Source organism: Thunnus albacares, chromosome 9, assembly GCF_914725855.1.
Source record: "Thunnus albacares chromosome 9, fThuAlb1.1, whole genome shotgun sequence".
NCBI lineage: Eukaryota > Metazoa > Chordata > Actinopteri > Scombriformes > Scombridae > Thunnus > Thunnus albacares.
Genome location: NC_058114.1, coordinates 16,284,227 through 16,303,662, shown reverse-complemented (window position 1 = coordinate 16,303,662; position 19,436 = coordinate 16,284,227). Strand labels below are relative to the sequence as shown.

The 19,436-nt window shown below is 40.7% G+C and overlaps 1 protein-coding gene across 1 annotated transcript; it reads right to left on the bottom strand.

Annotated features, from left to right (window-relative positions):
- Positions 1-292: 292 nt before the first annotated feature.
- ppp1r2 (protein phosphatase 1, regulatory (inhibitor) subunit 2) lies at positions 293-18,378 on the bottom strand. The gene is made up of 6 exons (XM_044361423.1): positions 17,995-18,378; positions 7,626-7,733; positions 7,045-7,128; positions 5,006-5,109; positions 3,860-4,033; positions 293-3,171 (listed from the first exon to the last, which is right to left on the bottom strand). Exons 1-6 carry the CDS (start codon positions 18,123-18,125, stop codon positions 3,152-3,154), a joined length of 621 nt encoding a protein of 206 aa, XP_044217358.1. The 5' UTR covers positions 18,126-18,378; the 3' UTR covers positions 293-3,151.
- Positions 18,379-19,436: the final 1,058 nt, after the last annotated feature.

Sequence of the window (19,436 nt, the reverse complement as noted above, 5' to 3'; positions counted from 1 at the left end):
GCAAAAAGACAAAGTTAAGTTTTCCCATCACTAGATTTTTTATGAGGATAAACCATTCAATGCAAGAAAACTGCAAATGTGTTGTTTTTTGTTGTTGTTGTTGTCTGTATGACCAAACAGACAGCAAAAAATAAATTAATTGGTTGCAGATGAACAAAAAGAAATTTACTGTATATGTGACATCATGAGAAATAAGCCTTTTAATCTTTGTCCTTCAGAGACTTGCACATATCTGCATCTTTTAGCTTTCAGATATCCCACACTTCAGAATAATCAGAAGCCACAACAGACACCAGTTCCTAGCAACTTTATTTAATGATGGGAGACAAAAAAACAAAACCGAATACACACAATCTTATGATTAAGAACATGCAAACCAGAAATACAAAACGACTTTAAGATCCACGTCATGTTGAGACAGACACACAGTGCAGAGTCACAGGACTGCTTTAATAGTCTATCATCCTTAGAAAACAAAAACAAACAAAAAGCAAGATGGTGGAAACATGAGGCAAAAAAACCAAAAAAAACTGGACGTTAAAAAAAAAAAAAAAAAAAAAACAGTAATATGGAGCATAGCCTCTTCATATTACACACATGTACATAAATACATTAGAGGCACATTCGACAGGTAATAACCACCAAACTGGTGATCACGTCAGACGTGTTTTGGACGATCTTGTCCTTCAGTCGTAAACCAAATTCTTAAGATTCATCTCAGCTTCTCTGCAGCTGCGCGTTTACAAATTCAGCGACCGAAATAGAAGAAAACTGTCAAAAAAAAAATAAAAATCTGTATTCTCTCTTTTACCATAATTTTGTGATAATCAACTGCTCGTATGTTTTGTCTTCTCACCATAGTGAGTTCTTGTTGGTGGGTGGAAATGGCCAAAAGGATCACCAGGTTTCTTTTAACCTCCATCATGGAGAGAAAACACCACCGAATACTGAACTACAAGGGGGGGAGAAAAAAAACTGCAAAGGGGAGTTTGCAGAAGTCATATTGTTGGTTGGTGATCTTTTGTATTTCCATGACACACAGAGCTCAACATATCCGAACACAGTGAGGAATTAAAAGGTCGGGGAAAAAAATGATGAAAATCACAACACAAGACAGGGTTCCTACATACTTTTCTTGCAGTCTTTTCCCTAATGTGACGCCGCACAGTGTGAAGCTGAGGACAAATCTCTGGAAACTTCAAGTGTGCAATTAAATGTGCACCATGACCTTTTTTTTTTTCCCTCAATACTTTGTCCATTTCAACAATATTTTTAAGATGTGACACTTGTAGGAACCCTAAACATTACAAAAATTCTTGAACTCCCTCCATAAGCCGTAGTGGTTAAACTCCACCGCCAACATCCTGCATTCCACACAGTTCTTTAACTGCCTCAGTAGCATCAACAATGTCTTTCTTTCACATTCCTACGCTGCATCGAGACTTAAGTAGATCAGACGACATTAAATAAAGCATCATGACATATAAGCCGGGTGAGAAATCAAACGCAAACTAGATTGTACCTTCCTCGAGAGAACTTACTCACAAATTCTGTCAGATGAAGCTCAGATGTGATGTGAGCGAGAGCACAGTGAGGTTTTTTTTTTTTCTGTCAGATCTACGTAAGAGTCTGTCGCTTAAAGCTGTAACTTGTTTAAGACGGGAGCCTTTTTCCAACAGGACAGTGTCCTGTTCATCAGTAGCACGTGCTTTACCTCAGTTATGAGACTTTAATACTGTCCCTCCTATGATCTTAAAATGTTTTAAGTGCCGACACAAACACCATACTGCTCCGTACAGGAGGAACACAGGGGCCATGACTCAAGTTTTTACTGTTTTGATCATTTCAAAACGGGATTACCGGCTTGTCCTGCACTCTCTGCAAGAGAATACTCATTACTGAATGGGGAAAAAAAAGTGCTTCTTGATAGAAAACCAACATGGCAAATTTATCAATGGACTTGATTTGGAAAAGGCCTTCACTCAAGTTCTATGAGGTATGTATGTTTATAAAATTGCCAGAATTTTAATGAGGTTTGGTGCTGTGGTTTTTCCTCATCGAGAGAGAAAGTAAATAGGAAGTACTGGAGCAAATTCAGCCAAGTGCCAATAAAATACTTATAATCTGTGTAGTTTTACTTGATTTTAAGAGCGTACAGTTCATCACAAGCATCATCATGAGACGCGACAGCATCCACGTGTTAATTACTAGTAACATTGTCGGTTGTAAGACGTCAAATTTAGATTGAATACAAATCTCTCTTGTGTAGGCTATGTTATTTTGTGGTCTATGTATACTATTAAAAACGAATATGTCACACCTAATTCATCACACATGAATATGAAGCTAAATAATTCTGTTCCGATGGCGTATCATTACCTGATAGGCCACGTAACCCCTTTATCGAGACGTGAAATGTGGATTAAAACAAAGACAAAACAACCTAACTGATCATCAAGGTTCCCCGACTTTTATCTTTTATCACAAAAAGTACTGAAGGTGAAGAGAACACTGCAACGGAGCGGTGAGTCACGGAGCTAAACGAAAACAAAGGCCGTCTGAGCTGCACCCAGTACAAGCACCGTCGTCATCTCTCACATATGCCTTTTATCGAGGCCGCAGGGTTTCCCCGGGCCTCCTTCAGGGCTGACGTACTGGCTCTGTGGCCTGCAGAGGGACTGAGGAGCGGCCAGACAAGAGTCCTGGTTATTCAGCAGTTTTTTCTTGTGTTTTTTTTTTTTAGTTTTTTTTTTTAAAAAGGCCTTGATCCTCTTTTCACGGTCAGAATCACATATTCTTCAGTGCGATGCCAGTCCAGAAGAGGTGGGAGGGGAGGTGGAGGGGGGAGGTGGGGGGGGGGGGGGGGATTCTTGGCAACAGGAGGGGGAAGAGGAGGGACCATCAGTCTTCGCTTTTGTGTTCTATTGAGTCTGGGAGATAAAAACCAGTGTGTTTGAAGGTTATATTGCACTCTAAGGAATAGTAGAGACAGACAGGTGACTGGGAGGTTATTGGCTGTTGAGGGTTGTTATATGGGTGGTGAAGCGGTGTCTGCTGTTTGGCCCAGCATTGAAACACAGAGCGCAGCGAGCATTGTCTGTCCGGATCTTGAGCCGACACACAGGTACTGCAGGCAGGAGAGAGGCCTCGTCTACGAGTCCAGAGAATCAGCTGGAGAACGGAACAAGAGACAAACGGGCAGATATGAGATTACAAAGATAGACGAAAAAAGAAAAAATGGAAATGTAATATTTCAGTCGTTTCTTTTCTGCTCTTTGTACTTTGATCCTGCAAATAGAGGAGCTGAATTGATCGAGTTCATGAATAAACATCAGTTCGACAAAAAAAAAAAAAAAAAACTGGAATAAGGCTGCTGTGTTATTGGGTTTGTTTTTGCCCTCAAGTAGCATCTCACACTCCAGTTTTTCATTCTCAAGACAGCCTTGATAACATTTTCTTGTTTTGATGCAATATAACCCGATCCTTAATTATAGGCCACTGCTCATGTAATCCAGCTGTTACAGCCACTTCCTGATGTGAGTAATTGAACCACAGGGAGGCACAAACAAACAGCAGGCAGCAGTTTCATTTCATGACATCCACACTGACAGCGTGCATCAGTGCACAGAACCATTATTTCAATCCTTTTCAGAATCAGAATCATCTTTATTGGCCGAGTATGTTTACACATACGAGGACTTTGACTCAATGTACACTTTCTCAGAGACGTTTTGCAGTTGTAACGCACCGCTACGCTTTTACCCTGTGCACTGAAAAACTGTTGAACTGGAAACTGTCCAAATAACGCATCCAGACGTGCACACGACCACAGTCTCTCTCTCTCTATCTCTCTCCTTACCTTCCTGTGGCGGGTCGACACTGATCTCCTCCGTCTCCTCCGTGTCGTCCCTCATCTCTTCGTCTGCATCTTCCTCATCTTCCAGCTCGTTGGCGATGAGTTGACGGGCCAGCTTGATGTTCAGGCCCTCGTTGTAATGCATCTTCCTCATCATCTGAAAATGCTTCTTTTTGGCTGCAGAGGAAATAAACATTTGAACATTATCGATTTAATTTGCCAAAAGCGATGGATGTATGCTGAATTTGTGAGCGCTGGCGCATCACAACAGCTCTACACAGGCCGGATTCAGAAACGCAGGTGAAGGATTAGTTCAACAGTGTCTCACTGAGCTCATGTAATCTAATCCTTAGGATGTGAATGGGCAAACAGCGTCAGTGAGACAAAGAGAGAGAGTATTTTCAGAGTATTCTGTGTTGACCCAACTGAAAAAACTAAACTCTCTAAACTTCAGAAAAAAAAAAATCAATCCTACTCTCTCTCCAACCTGAAAAAAAACTGCGGCTAACGCTGGTGTTATAACCTTCCAATAGGTGGCACAAGTTGGCATATCTAGAAGTGCTGATGCTGCAGCTCTGCAGTTGGATTATATCGATCGACTGTTCTCTTGCTTTTACCTGCATGGTCGAGATATAAATAAACAACAACAGGCGAGCTTGTAAACTCAGCTGCCAAAATGAATCCTGATGAAATAGCACATTGTGTTTGTGTGTGTGTGTGTGTGTGTGTGTGTGTCTGAGAGTAAACACAGACGAGCAAGGTCAGAGACAGGTCGAAAGCATACCGACACTGTGTGTGCGTGTGTGTATGTCTGTCTTGAGTGAAGTCAGCGAAAGGTCAAGAGCACACAGAACATTTAAGCTCTTTCTCAAAGCGATTCCTCTCCGGCAGCACTTCACTGTAGAGTGAAGTCACCCTCACAGCTTCAGAGGACACTTTGTATCAAGGTGGAGCGTATAAATAAACAGGTGAACTGTGTGATGCACTTAGCACGGTGAACGAAAAACAGTCGTTGCCATGGATACCAACAGACGCATCACACACACACACGATTACGCTCAAAATAGATAAATGATATTACTGGATTGAGGTTCAGCTCTTTTAAAGGGTGGATGTGAATCAGTTTTATTAAAAGATGTTTTAGTTTACCTTGTTCTTCAGGAGTCAGCTCTTCTTCCTCTTCCTCGCTGCTCTCCTCCTCCTCCTCCTCTTCTTTCATGAAGCGAGGCTCTGAGCCCTCTGCTGCCACCAGCCTTGAATGAAGGGAGGAAAAAGAAAGACAGACACGAAAAAGGTGATTAAAAAAGAACTCCAATTAAGTGCTTCTTTAGAATATTTCAGTTCCCTTTCTGCCTTTTTTTCTGTTTTGTATTTGTGGGTTGTTTTTTTTTTTTCAGACCTTTGTTTGAACATTTTAAATGACAATATGAACAGGATATCCTCAACAGTTCTGAAGTTAATTTGGAGAGATTAAGGAAACTTCTGAAGAAGACATGGGAGGAACACAGATGGAGAGAGAGATATTAGGTGAGGGGGGGGGGGGGGGGGGGGGGGGAGAGAGTGGGCGCAGTGAGAGTTAGGAGATGTGTGCAAGTACTCAAGCGTGAGACAAAAATAGGAGTTACTGTCCCCCATCTTTCACACTCACAAAGAGCTTTAACAGCAGAGGAAAAAACTGAATAATGGTTTTATGGCTGAGCGGGTGGTAGCACTGAATCAGTGGAACTGCCTTGGGGAAGATCCCATTTACTGTACTACTGCTCTTCAACAAACTGGCCTGATTCACCGAGAGAAGAAGACTGTCAGTTTCCCTACGGTTTCAAAATGCTCCGATAATGGTATCAGATATCCAAAGCTGGTGAGGACAGAGACGGGAAGGAAGAGAGAAGGTCTAAGTGATGGATGAAAGGAAAGTGTGAGAGTGGATGTTGGGAGACGCACGACGACAAGATGACTGAAGAAAAGAGCAGCTGTTGTACTATCTGGAGGCTTTAGTGTAAAAACAATGGAAGGCGCTCTGTGTGGAAGTAAACAAAGACGGCTAATTGACTCGCAAGCCTGCAGCTAATCACTATCCTCCTCTGTGGCACACGCACTCAAACACTCCCGACTAGCTCATCCCCAACTCTGCATCGATGCGTTTTATGTAAGCATCACGGCCCTCGACAAATACATTTCTCAGGCTCCGTTACCATCCGGAAGACAGCTCTGAGTGATAGATGTACGTTTCCACAGAGACTACAGAGAAGTTCAAAGGTTTAGGGTGAAGTTGCCGCCATCGGAGACGATAAAAGACTTTATTTGCCTCTGCTTGTCTAAGAGTTACTATGTGGTGATGTTATGTTATTAACTAATTATTATGTTATGAAAAAACTGTTCCTCGAGCTGTTCTCAAGCCTCAGTTCATACTTTCGTTTTTCCACGAACGCCTTTTAAAAAACTCAAAGACATGAGGAAAGAGGAGAAGAAATGAGGAACTGAAAACACAACATGGTTTGTGGCTGTAATAGTTAATTGTGTGGCTATAAACTACACAGCACACAGCTTTCTGGACGGCTTTGTCCTGGAGGCTGCAAGCAGAGCAGCTGCTCTATTAAGCCACAGATATACTCCCGGACACCACAGACTCATAGTAGTTCTGTTTATACTACTTTCTGGAGTGCGCTCGGAGGACGTGTTCCTTACAAGGCTTAGAAAGATCTGAGAATAAAAATCGATTCATATGTTGAATCCAGTGTTGTCCAAAATGTTTCTTTGAAGCCACTGAGACTCTTACAGACCGCAGAGGCTGTACAGTATCTACACTTTTATCAGTTTTTTATTAGAACACGGTCTTATTGGAGGGCAAGAACAATGCTGTGTTTGTTCAGGTGCGGCTAATCTTGGCTGCACCTCTAGTGTGCCTGAATGTACCGGGTTATCATTCTACTTTGCTAAAAACCTATAATGATAAACACTGCACCAGTAACTACAGGAAATGTAAAAAACAAAGGTGTTGCAATGGTTAACATGCCTTCTTTCACTTACTTTCTCCCCTCCTCTCTCTCTTGTGTGTGTGCGCGGGTGAGGCGAGCTGTATGTGGTGTTATTTTTAAGTGTCTTTGTTTTTATTAAAAGGACATCAACAGTCAAAACTCTGGTCCTCCTCCTCCTCATCTCCTCTCCCTCCGTTCAGGTTTAATACTTACTTTGATGCCAGGTCATCAGCTGCGAGTGCGGTGTGGCCGTCCGAGTCACTCAGCGCCCCTTCGTCCTCGTCGTCTCCGACCATCCTAGGGGGGGGAGATATTTTTAATGAGTAAAAAAAAAATAAAAAGGCAGAATTTGTGACAAGGGAGGGATGATTGAGCAAGGCAGGAAACACAGAAACAAACAGAAACAAATTGCCTCACAGACAAGTTGACAGAGAGGATGAAGGGTGGAGAGGAAAGAGAGTGGAGAGGGAAAGGAGGACAGGAGAGAGAGCCATGAAGGGTGACCTTCCCTGCAGCACCATGACGTGTTGGATTACAAACCTGCTGAGACACTGCACCAAAACACACCAACTCAACTCCCAGAGCTCTGAACTGCCTACGTCATCATTTTAAGTGTAAATACAGTAGTGTTACACTTTATTCTTGATAGAATTTTTTTGTAATATAGATAAAAGTTTATATTTTTTAAAGCCTCTTGGTGAAGATTCAGATTATCTGTTTACTGTGAAATGAATCAAACTTTATTATCAATAGAAGCAGATGAAGAAGGGAAAATGTAGTCTGAAGTCTCTGACCTGTTGTAAGGTGTGCTGGGTTCATCGATCTTCATCAGACCGTAGTCTTTGTCTGCTGGATGGTATGTGGCCAGGATGTTCATCTCGTCCCATTTCTGGGATTTCTTGCTGTAAAAGGATCAGAGAAAAAGCAGAGATAAGTAAATGAGGGCTAAATGGACAAGACCACTGCGCACCAGCTACCCACCCATCCACCCACCACCTCCCACAGACTCCTCAGGGGACAAGAGCGACCAGATTTAATCTAGGACTGAACGTGCCCCAGTTTTCACTCAGACAGCATTATTTTGGGAACACACAGACAAAAAAGCCCCAAAATGTCATCTGCACCAATTTGGCTGCTGACTACTTTCAGGAAGTGACATTGTATTTGCTTTTGTGTCAAGGTAAACCGTCAGGGAAGCGAGAGAGGATGAGAGTGAGCGCTGATCAGCTGTGAGTGAATAAGGTCAAAAAAAAAAAAATCAAACAACAGTCTCATCTGATACAATTGCTTTTTCAAAAGTTGATTTTTTTTGTTTTGTTCGTCCTCCCTGTGATACACCTGCTCCTAATCCCCCAAATGGTTCAATTCTCATCTGGGGGAAAAAAGGTTGTCACCTCTACATGCTCCACCAGAGCTTTTTACGCTAAACAAAATAAACACAAATTTACACTCACTAATCCTCGCTGCCGTTTCAAATCCTTGGGGGGGAAACGAACAGAAACAAAGACTAAATCGGCGCTGAGTGAGATATGTTGCTTCGGAGGATAAAGAGAACACCTGGTATTATAGCTCAGGGAAGAGGAAGCGGACACATTCGCTTTAATTTGCAGAGAAACATCATTTCACTGCCAATTAATTTACTGTAATCCTCTGGAATTTTCATTGTCTCATAAGCAGTTGCTTTTCCTAACAAACTGAGCCAAAACCTCAAGCTATGTGAAGTAATGTCAGTCACTCATTAACGCTGCATGTGCATATGTTTACATTCGTAGTAACTTTTTGAAATTGAAGCGGTGATCTTTGTGCTATTTTTAGCTCAGAGAAGGTTTATCCATCAAGCTAGTAGTACTAGACCTGAGGGCTGTTGAGTCTGTATTTTCCCCATGTTGCACCCTCAGTAAGCGGAGCGAGGTATGTAACATATGGCTCCATGTATAAATGGTCATGAAAATTGAACACTGTAAAAATGTTTATACGCAGTGTTAATCAAGGTTGCCTTGTCTTGCAAAAGTTGCACGTGCTAATTGAGCTGCACCATATTGATCAATGTCAATACCCATGTTATCTAATGTGTGGTGTATGAAAGTGTCTAAATAGTAATTGCACTGTTGAAATTTATGTAAGTTAGTACCTTTTGTACTTGTCTTAAGGAGCAGCAATTTTAGAATGAAAAAAAAAAGAACTTCAGTTTGGGACAATGTTTGTTAAGTCTGGGACAGTTGGAGGTTGAATTCGGGAAAGTTGCTGGACACTGAGGAAAAAAAGTTAATTTTGAGCCCAGACACTGCAGCGGTCTTGACCTTGTTCATGAAACAAAAAGGTCAAGTATCAAGGGAGACAGACAAGGAGAGAGAGACTAAATCCACTACCTGCTGCTGCAAGCCTCCCGTACGCCTCTCACTCAAAAACAGACATGAGTCGTTAAGACTTTGCAAATACACCATATCATCCACTCTGTCCTTATTAGGCCACCGAAGAGAGGGGAATCCTGACTTCCCAAGATAAGCTGCCAATCACAAACAGTCTATTTAAGGTATATGTTTTAAATTCTTCATATTATTTGTGACAAACTGTATGCTTCTAGCACGCCAAACTGTTTTTTCAGAAAATCAATTTTAGGTAGGGGTGCCCTGTACCACTTCATTACCTGCAGGGAACAATGACCAGTGACTGACACACACACACACACACACACACACACACACGCAGGTTGGTCGATAAATCAATTCATTTGGTTGCGGATGCTGAGCAAAGTCAATTTCCCTGGATGCTACACCGGCTCTGGCAGGAGTTTGTTTTGATATTCAAGCTTTACTTAACAAGCTTGTATATACCTTAAGAGCTAAAAACATAAATGAAAAAGCAAATGTATATACAATGTTGATTTTCAGTGTCACTCAGTGAGAGCAGAGTAGCCAGAAAAGGGTTAGAAAAGGTCGATACGGAGGTGAATGCAATGAAGTCAGGAAATAATTTAATTAAGTTTGAAATGTTTTCAGTAAGACGTATGCACATTAGTTTACACGAAAGCTGCTGTCCTTTACAGGTAGCAAGGTGGCCCAGTGGTTTGATAAACCACTCTGTAAATAGGTACAGGCTAATGTTGTCCATCCTGATTAAATGTCCTTGACAAACATACTGAAAACTGAACATGTACACTCATCATGGTCTGAAATTAACACCCGCCAAGAGCCAAATGCGGGTAGATTTTTCATTTGGCGAGTAAATCTCAGAAGGCTATCCGCCACACTGGTGGGAAAATGTTTGTACCACAATAGTCACGTAATAAAATATCTGGCATGATGACTTGGAGTAAATGTTGGTCCTTATACAGAGTAGACATGCGCACTATATGTGTTTTTTATGCGCATCTAAACAGTGCCGTGAAACTGCAGGAGCGTTCAAGACAGTCCGAGGTGAAGGAACACCAGCCACAAGCCGTCTCCAGTGCTCCTAGTTTTGCCAAAAAGAAAATCTACCCACGTTTGGCACTTGGTAATACCTTATTATCTCAATGAAATGTACTAAAACTAATGTATATGTGACACAAAGGGGCAACTTATTATTTTGGTCAGTAAAAGATACGCTTAGCCAGTGGATTTTTTCCATCTACCAGTCCATTTGGCAGATGGGTCGGGTCAAACAGCAGCCACTAAAATGCTCGTACAAACATTTATGTACATCAAGACTGATTTATGAAAAGGTACATTTTCAGTGTTCAGAGGGTTTGAAGATCTACACAACATATGAACAACCACGCAACCTTTCCAATTAAAAAAAAAAACTGATAGTAAAACTGTGATTATGATGCTTTTCTGTGATAAAAGGAAAAATACATGGTTAGGTGAATTTGCTTTACTGAAAACACACATGACCCGTGATGGACAATCATGCAGGTTTATGGAGAGCATATCTAAGTCTTAAAACTATTCTGGCATTGTTCAAGCATTATTCTTTACTCAATTTAATATCCTGCTGTTAACAAACAAGACAGGAAAAATAAGCCATTAGACAGAGGTAATAAGGCCAGATCAGATGAGAACACCACTCCTGAGATTTTCTCATCAAAAAGGCCCAAATAGCAACCCTGAGCAACCGTCCTAATCAGGAAAAGTGTGTGTTACACTGACTTCGTGAATATGCACACTAATATTTCAAATATGCAAATAATCCAAATTTGATACAGGTCATGTAAACAGCATATTCCGTTTGGATTTTCCAAATTAGGCCTTATTCCGAATGTGGGATTTTCTGATGAAGACATGTGGGATATGCCGATATTATTTGGATTTTAGGAGCATTCTTTGGACATGTACATTCGGACAGCACATTCAGCATATATACGTCTCAACTGGGGTTTTTAACTGCAGTTTGAGACACACTCACTGCTTCTTGCCTGTTTACATCAGCTCTGTGTGTTGTAAACAAACCAACTAGCCAACAGTTTGCAGAGCTGGGATAGAGACGCATGACGGGTTAGTTGTGTAACGCACCCCTGCGCAGGCAAAATGACATGTGCTGGAGTGGGAAGGCAGACAGAGGAGAGGAATGAGAGGAGAGAGGAGAGCTGTTCAGGGAGGGCTGGAAAAACAGAGCGCACCTTCTCCATGACGGGGACGGAGGGGATTTGTTATTATCCTGACATGCAGCCATTGACTGACGGTGACGACTCGGTGTGATGCACCAAAAACACTCGGCAGTGTAGTAAACATCATGGGACAACCGAGGTACTGGATGTGCCTGTAACTATAAATTTATACCAGTCATATCAATATCACTTATAAATATCAGGCAGCAGCTCACTAATGTTTTTCACCTTGCTGGTTCACTTTATTACAGAGATCTTGTGAGTCCTGTTCTCACTTGAGCAGAGGGAAACCCTGAAAACCCTCAGCATGTAAACCAATATTCATTTTCATCAGTCATGTAAACAGATTAGTAGGAATAAGGGCAAAAAACTGAATATTTTGTGCATGTTAATGTTAGTGTTAATAAGTCTGTTTCAGTGTGTGTGTGTGTGTGTGTGTGTGGTTGCACAACACATCCTAGGAGCAGCCAACCAAACATGTTCTGTTTCCACTAAACCGCAGTTGCCCTTAAATCCACTCCGATCCGCTCACTCATTCAGAAGAAATCACTACTAAAACTGTAATACAGTGATGATGCACCTGCCTCTGCTAGGGGAAAAAAAAAAAAAAAACACAGGACAGCACCAACTACTAGCAAACACTAAATATAGAGCTGTATCTCTTATGTGATGATGACTATTACTCGAGGGTGGTCAACAGCTGGTGACATAACGCTTCAGGAAAACTCATTAAATAGAGTGAGTCATCACTGAGAGCTGAGCTGCGCTATCAGGTAGCATAGTCAGAGGGGAGTGGAAAGGTCCAGCCCTACAGACTAACAACTGAACCCACCGATAGTAACGGCAGCAACAGTGGAGACAATAGCTGGCAGAAAAGCACTAAATATCATCCCGCTACCGGATACTGAATCGAGCCAAAAGCAGCAGCCGCATGGGAAACACTCATCAATTTTGCTTGTGGCTTGAAAGTTAGTTGTCTTTCTGTCTTATCCTCAAAAAAAGCTATTAAAGTAAAACACTTACGGTGAGTTTGAAGAACTTCACAGCCTCACAAAGCTTAAGACTGTGGACCATAACAGAGGTGATTGTATTGACAAGAGTATTTTATCACAGTGGAGGTTGTAAAAAACAAAAAAACAAAAAAAAAACAAGTTGAGATGAAACAAACACACAGAACTATTATTGGACTGCTATTTTGGTTGAGTAACATAATTCAAAGCCAAATCGGTTCCCTTTTAATCAACTCTCTGCCAATTATTTGTTTCAAAGGCTTTTTTGAGACACCGCCATCTGGAAGTACCTAAAATGACTTTGATGTCGGTTTAAACAGGGTTCTTTTAGAGTGATTTACTTCACCTTTGAATTTATGTGTTTTTCTACCACATCGAAAATAAACAGGCACGAAAAAAGCTGGCTGTATGTAAGGTACATGACATTGTCACTGACTACAATTGTTTTTTGTCTGAGCTTCCAGCCAGTGTGTTAATTTTTTGATAGCGTGCTTGGCTAGAGATAAAAATAAAAAACCTACATTTTAGCTTTTCTATTTGAGATTTTCTGCCTTTTTTCTGCAGTCTTTGATGTACACTCCACACAAGTGCAAATCACTGCTTCTTCTGCTCCTTCCTTAGTGACCACAGTAGGCGATTACACAGAGTTTGATAGATAGCCAGCTAGATTTAGGACTAAAACGGCTTCTTAAGCCCCTGTCATCTGTCCAGGCGGTAGAGAAAAAGTGCATCAGGGGAGGAACAGAGTAAGGATGAGGGAATATGAAAGGAGGGGAGTGGTGCACATTGACTCCACTAGCCACATCTATGGTCATGGTAAGTGATGTAGTAAAATTAGCGTCGGGAGAATCTGAATCTAAAAAAAAGAGCCAAAAGGTCAAATGTTCAGCTGAAAACCTGCAGCGACAACAATTCATGATTTCAAATGTCAAATGTTGAGTAAAGTTTGCATTTCATTTTAACAAAATTACACCCAGAATCACTATAACATACTGTTTATTTTCCACCTCTGTACCAAAAATACAAATAATAAAAAGGAAGACAATAGCATAAGTCATTTTTATCAGTTTTACCACTTTGCTCAGGCAGTTATGACGGACATTCAGACACCTGTCGATTCATCAATACAGACACTGTATCAATTTTCCTCAACAGACCTCATATGACCCACACAGAGAAGGGTAAACTGAGTGGTCTGAATGGTATTTTTTTCTCTACACATTATAGAAAGACAGATTCATTGCCTGCCAGTCAAACCGTCCATCACGCAGTCAGGATGAGGTTCGCAAGACAGTAAAGGAGAGATCGAGTTTCATGGAAGCGTCCATGAATTATCTATGACTGGGTGTACGGCTCATACATCAAGGTTGGCTTAATAATACTGGGTGATTGAAGGGATAACAAAAAGTGACCGTTTCTAATGCGGTAAAATAGTGACCAAGGCCCTACAGTGCTCTACGAGGCCACAGGAAATGACTTAGAAGTTTGTGTCCTGTACAGAAGTGAATTATGTTGGATCGTATAAAGTGGAATCTGTGTGATTTGTGTTTGTTTGAAATCTAAGAAAAACACTAAAGAAGTACTTTGTAGAGCAGGATAAACACACAGAAAAGGAGCTGCGAGGGGAAATGAACAAATTTGAGGTGGGTTCCTGTATGACCCGACATGTCCGACGTCATCGTGGGATCAGTAAAGTTTCATTTTCTCATATCTTTATATCTTTGATTACACAGGAAAGCTGTATTGTTTACATGCAGACAGGTTCTAGACCAAATGAATGCTGGATGGGAGGTATTTGTAGAGCTTGGTCAGGATATCCTTTGGATGCTATAGAATGAGCCAGGAAGGCAATGTGATTTGTTCCACACAGATAAGTAGGGAAACATGTTTGGGCTGTTGTCAGGCTCGGTATGAGCAGTGCTGCTTCAAACAAAAAGGTAGGAATGAAGCTTTCCGATCTTCAAGCTTCGGTGTAAAAAAATGCATAAAATATCTTCGAGGCAAATTCCTTACTATGCACAGTGCCTGAGTAGTCAAGACATGACAGGCTCGATGCTAAATTTTTAGCATTCTGGACAGAGGCTGACATTGTTTAGGTAGGTCACAAAATTCTATCTTATACTGACATGGAGCTTATGAAAAATTCACAATCAAATTGCACGGTAAGGAGCTAAAGATGTCATAAAAAGAAGAAAGAAATCATTAAAATATGAAATAATAAAATGTATTAATTGTCAGAGTAGGAGCATGTACAGGTATAAGACCATGTGTTCTGTGTATGCATACAGACTAATAAGCGTGTCAAGGTACTGTGTGTGTGTGTGTGTGTGTGTGTGTGTGTGTGTGTGTGTGTGTGTGTGTGTATAACCGGGAGCTGAGCCGGGGGGCTTTAAACCGGGAGCTGACAGTGGCAGCATGGTACAGCATGGTCAGCCCTGGTTCCTATCATCTCTGAGGATTTTGCGCTGCACACAGGATCCTTCCAGAAAACTCTTTTTCCCTTTACGTCCTCGTCACTCAAAGAGAGGCTATTTTGGTATCAACACAGAAAAAAAAAAAGCTCGATACGCTGTTGGGAATGGAATTCGCTAATAACCGCCGTCCCTCTTTGGCCTAATTTCTCACGCTGCAGCTCAGAAAGGACTTTTGCTAGTGTTTAGTCCTCCTGGATAAATGACTAATTCAACTTTAACTAATCTAAGAATGGCTGATTACCTCCTGCAGTGACTGAGAGGACAAATGGAGAAAGTGATCATGAAGCTGATAAAATGATTTTGATATTGATATATATATATATATATATTGCACACTGTAATCTGCACATTAATCTAAATAGCTTTCACTGTGTTAAAGCATGGTATGATAAATGTGACTGTATTTTTCAAATGACTCATAATTTAAACCAGATCTAATTATTATGGGATTTTATCTTAATGATTCTACTGAAAGATGATAGACCACAATATACTGTCCGGACCACCTGTTGCACTAGAATGAATCTCTCGCAGCATTTGGCAGGTGGGTGGTGTTAATTTATCACCCTGACTATAAATTAGCCAAATTTCAACTCATGCAAAGTCTTAAAAGCCTTTGTATGTTTGTGTATTTATTTTTTGGACTTTATCACGGACATATTTTAAGCCCCATTTGCTGGCAACATGTTTCTAATCGTGCTCTCTTGTTTAATAGTGTGTGTGTCTGTGTGTGCATGCGTGCGTGCGTGCCTGTGTGTATGTGTGTGTCTTGCCTTACTAGTTTCCAGTTTCTGTCTTTAAAGCTGATTAGCAGATGTGCTTGGCAGTGACGTACCCTTTTTCAAGGGCACTTTTAAAGGTTCAGACCCTGATGGGATTTGCTCACCTTTACTTGTATCTGGCCGTGATAAAACATACTTGAACGTAATCACTGATGGACCTCTATAAGGCTGATCTGGGGCATTATGTCTTGCTACCACAGTGAACGTATCAGTGCCAATAATATCAATGCATAGGTGACGCAAAGGCTCCAGAGAGAGAAACCCAAAACAAGCTCCAACACTAGTCTGACACCAAGCGCCTACTAGACAACAGAACAGCTGATTTAGCAGCCACAGACAAGTGTCAAGAATCTGCATATCAGCACATCATAATGAAACCTAGCCACACCCCGAACTTTTGGACTGTTGGCACACTCCTATTTCATTGACCTGCAAGGCTCTTGACCTCATCTGGGACGTCTTGTTGCCAATGCACACACTTGATACTTTGGTCAGGAATCCTCTACTGTGAGTGGCTGAATGAGTCGAACTGTCATCCTGGCCAACTTCAGGAGGGAAATTACATCAAACAATGGGAGGTGTCCTCTGACAGAAAATCTAACGGGAACCTGGACTAAAGGGACCACAAGCATACCTATAGTGAACTCAGGATGCAGGGGATTTGACTGCAGTTACAATGATAACATGAATATTCAAAGGCTGTCTTATGAAATTGGTGAACTACAGTAGATGTAAATGTAAGATTTTCAGATCAAATAGCCTTTAAAGGGATAGTGAACCACAGATTGTTGCCTCTTTTGATCCAGTCTGATGCTTCAGTGACAGCCAGTGTAACAGCCAGTAACACCACTGTCAGTGTCAGATGAAACTTATTCAATGTAAATACCCTTAATTTTGAAAGAAAGAAAAAAAGACTACTTGTGGCTGATAAATGTGCTGGAAATTACCATGATCAAGAATAGAGATGGTAGAGATCCTGATCACTGTAATGGAACTTGTAGCAGACAATATACGATACAATACATTGTTTATCTCACTGTCTAAATGTTTTATTTATATATATACAGCAATCAAAGTTTGAAAGAGCCACAGTCCATTTTAGTAACTTAAATAGATTGAAAATATGTTCTATTAGAACATAGAGTTAGAGCTGCATGCAATGGTTATTTTCAGCATGGAGTAATCTGTCGATTACATTTTCGATTAATCGATTAGTTGTTTGGTCTTTCTGGTTCTCCATTTTCAGACATTTGATTGTCTGAAAAATCTAGATCACTGTTTCCCAAAGTTCAAGATGACATCCTCCAATGTCTTCTTTTGTCTCAACCAACAGTCCACAACCATGAGATATTCAAATCACTTTTTATTTATATAGCCCAGTATCAGAAATCACAAATTTGCCACAATCTACTGCAATACAACATCCTCTATCCTTAGACCCTCACTTTGAATAAGAAAAAATAAAGAAAAACTTTAACAGGAGAAAATATCCCATTTACTGTCATAGAAGACCGAATAAACCAGGAAATATTCACATTTAAGAAGCTGAAACCAGAAGATTTGGACATTTTTTCTTAAAAACAGAATAACTCAAAATGATGAATCAATTATCATAACAGTTGGCAACTAACTGATGAATCGACTAATCTTTGCAGCTCTAACTTACATATGTATAGTGTTGAAAAACTTAACGGCGTTTAAATAATTGAAGTAGAAATAACTTAGCTAACGTTGCACACATCCTGACAGGTATAACACTAATGTAACGGTAAGTTATGTATGCATATGTACAAGAAAGCGTGACCTCTGTTTCAGTGGATGTTAATTCTGCCCTATTATGGTAGTTAACAGTTGGCTGGAGGTTGTCATTGTTTAACGTTATTGCTACCCTTCTTTGTTTGCCACTAAACTAGTTTATGGTAAGAGTTTCATGGTTATACATATCGAAAAACTAATGCTATGGTGTGAATGATTGTCAGCAACCGTTACAATCCCATTAACTACTGTCATTTCGTCATTATTACAACAGGTGACATAACACCTAGCGAACAAGCTAATCTGGAAAACAGCTCTCGGTGGGTGAAGGACTAGTTAACGTTAGCTTTTCGTTACACACAATTTTAACACTAATAGTCGCAAGAGATAACCAGAGGATTCGGTTCTCTACAAACATCTGACAGCCAAGGATAGGACTTTTACGTTATAGTTAGCCTGACAGGGGAGTAACGTCAGAGAGGCTAACTAGTGTGGAGCTAGCTAGCGTTACCTGGCCACCAGCCTCCCGACAGCTAGATAAGCAGAAAACTTACTGCTGGTCCTCCTCCGAGAGTCCATGGGATTGTTCGGGGTTCTCTGCTTGAACCTCATCGGGAAGTGATTTGACGTTTGTCCCGCTGTTCCTGTTTTTCAGGATGCCTTTTATCGGCCGGGGAGCTGCCATTCCCACGCGCGTTGACTGTCACACCGGCTGGCTTAACGTAAATGTTTCTCCTCAGCTGATTTTCTGCTCCTGTGATTTCTTCTACTCAGTATCCAAAGTCAGGATCAGTTTCAAACACGCTCGTCGTCATAACTCAATGCTCCTCTGTAAGCTCAGGAGAAACCTAGGCAGGATCCCTGGTGCACCGGCAGTTCAGCATTTCTGCTCCGGTTGCTCGCCGACTGGCGGGGCAACAGCACTACCAGCGGGTCGGATATGCTCATAACATCGCGAGATTTGGAACGAGATTTCCACTGCTCTGTAAAAATAGTGATCTGCTGCCTTCAAGCGCTCGGATATTTCTGCCATGTAGGGTGGCATGTAAGTGGTTTTGTTTGAAAATTTATTTGTAGGCTGCAAAATCAGCAGTGTTTTGATGTGTTATTTTATTTTTTGAGAATAATGCATGAATGCACACAGGAGCCCGAAGTTTCTAATGAATTAGAGGAGGAGAAAATGTGCATAAATATATATATAAAACAGTCAACCTCTTGTTGTAGAAAACGTTATAGTTTGCTCCTTCACAAAGAAACGGAGGCTGCTGGAGGATGGAGGCTCATGGGTAGTGGTGGAAGAAGTACTCAGATCCTTTGGTTAAGTAAAAGTAGCAATACCACAATGTAGATACTCTTTTACAAGTAAAAGTCTTGCTTTTACTTAAGTACAGAAGTATCATCAGCTAGATTTACTTAAAGATCCCTTTCAGACATGTTTTAAGACATAAAAATCGTCTCCTTGAAAAACTAAGCTGAGTCTGACATGTCCATTTGTTTGGGAAATATTGGAGAATTTTACTCTTTGGGCCTTGAACAGTTAATACAGTTAAACTATTTGAGACGTTTAGAGGGAAAATGTCTCTTTGGTGGAACTGCTAACAGCTCATAAACATGAGTTACAACTACACACTGATTTAATAGAGGAGCTCACGGGACAAAAAGTTTGTGAACTACTGGATTAATCTTTAACAGTGCAGTGTAATTTATACATTTATCATGTATTATTTTATGAAAAAATTTGATTCTGAGCATCTAAAGCTGTCAAATTAATCTAGTGGAGTAAAAAGTACAATATTTCCCTCTGAAATGATGTGAAGAAGCATAAAATACAGTAGTAAAGTACAAGTACCTTAAAATTGTACTTAAATACAGTACTTGAGTAAATGTACTTTGTTACATTCCACCACTGCTCATGTAGGATGCTTGAATTCAAGTTTCATAAATTTTCAAAAGAGAAAAATGTATCAAAGTTTCATAAATTTTCAAAAGAGAAAAA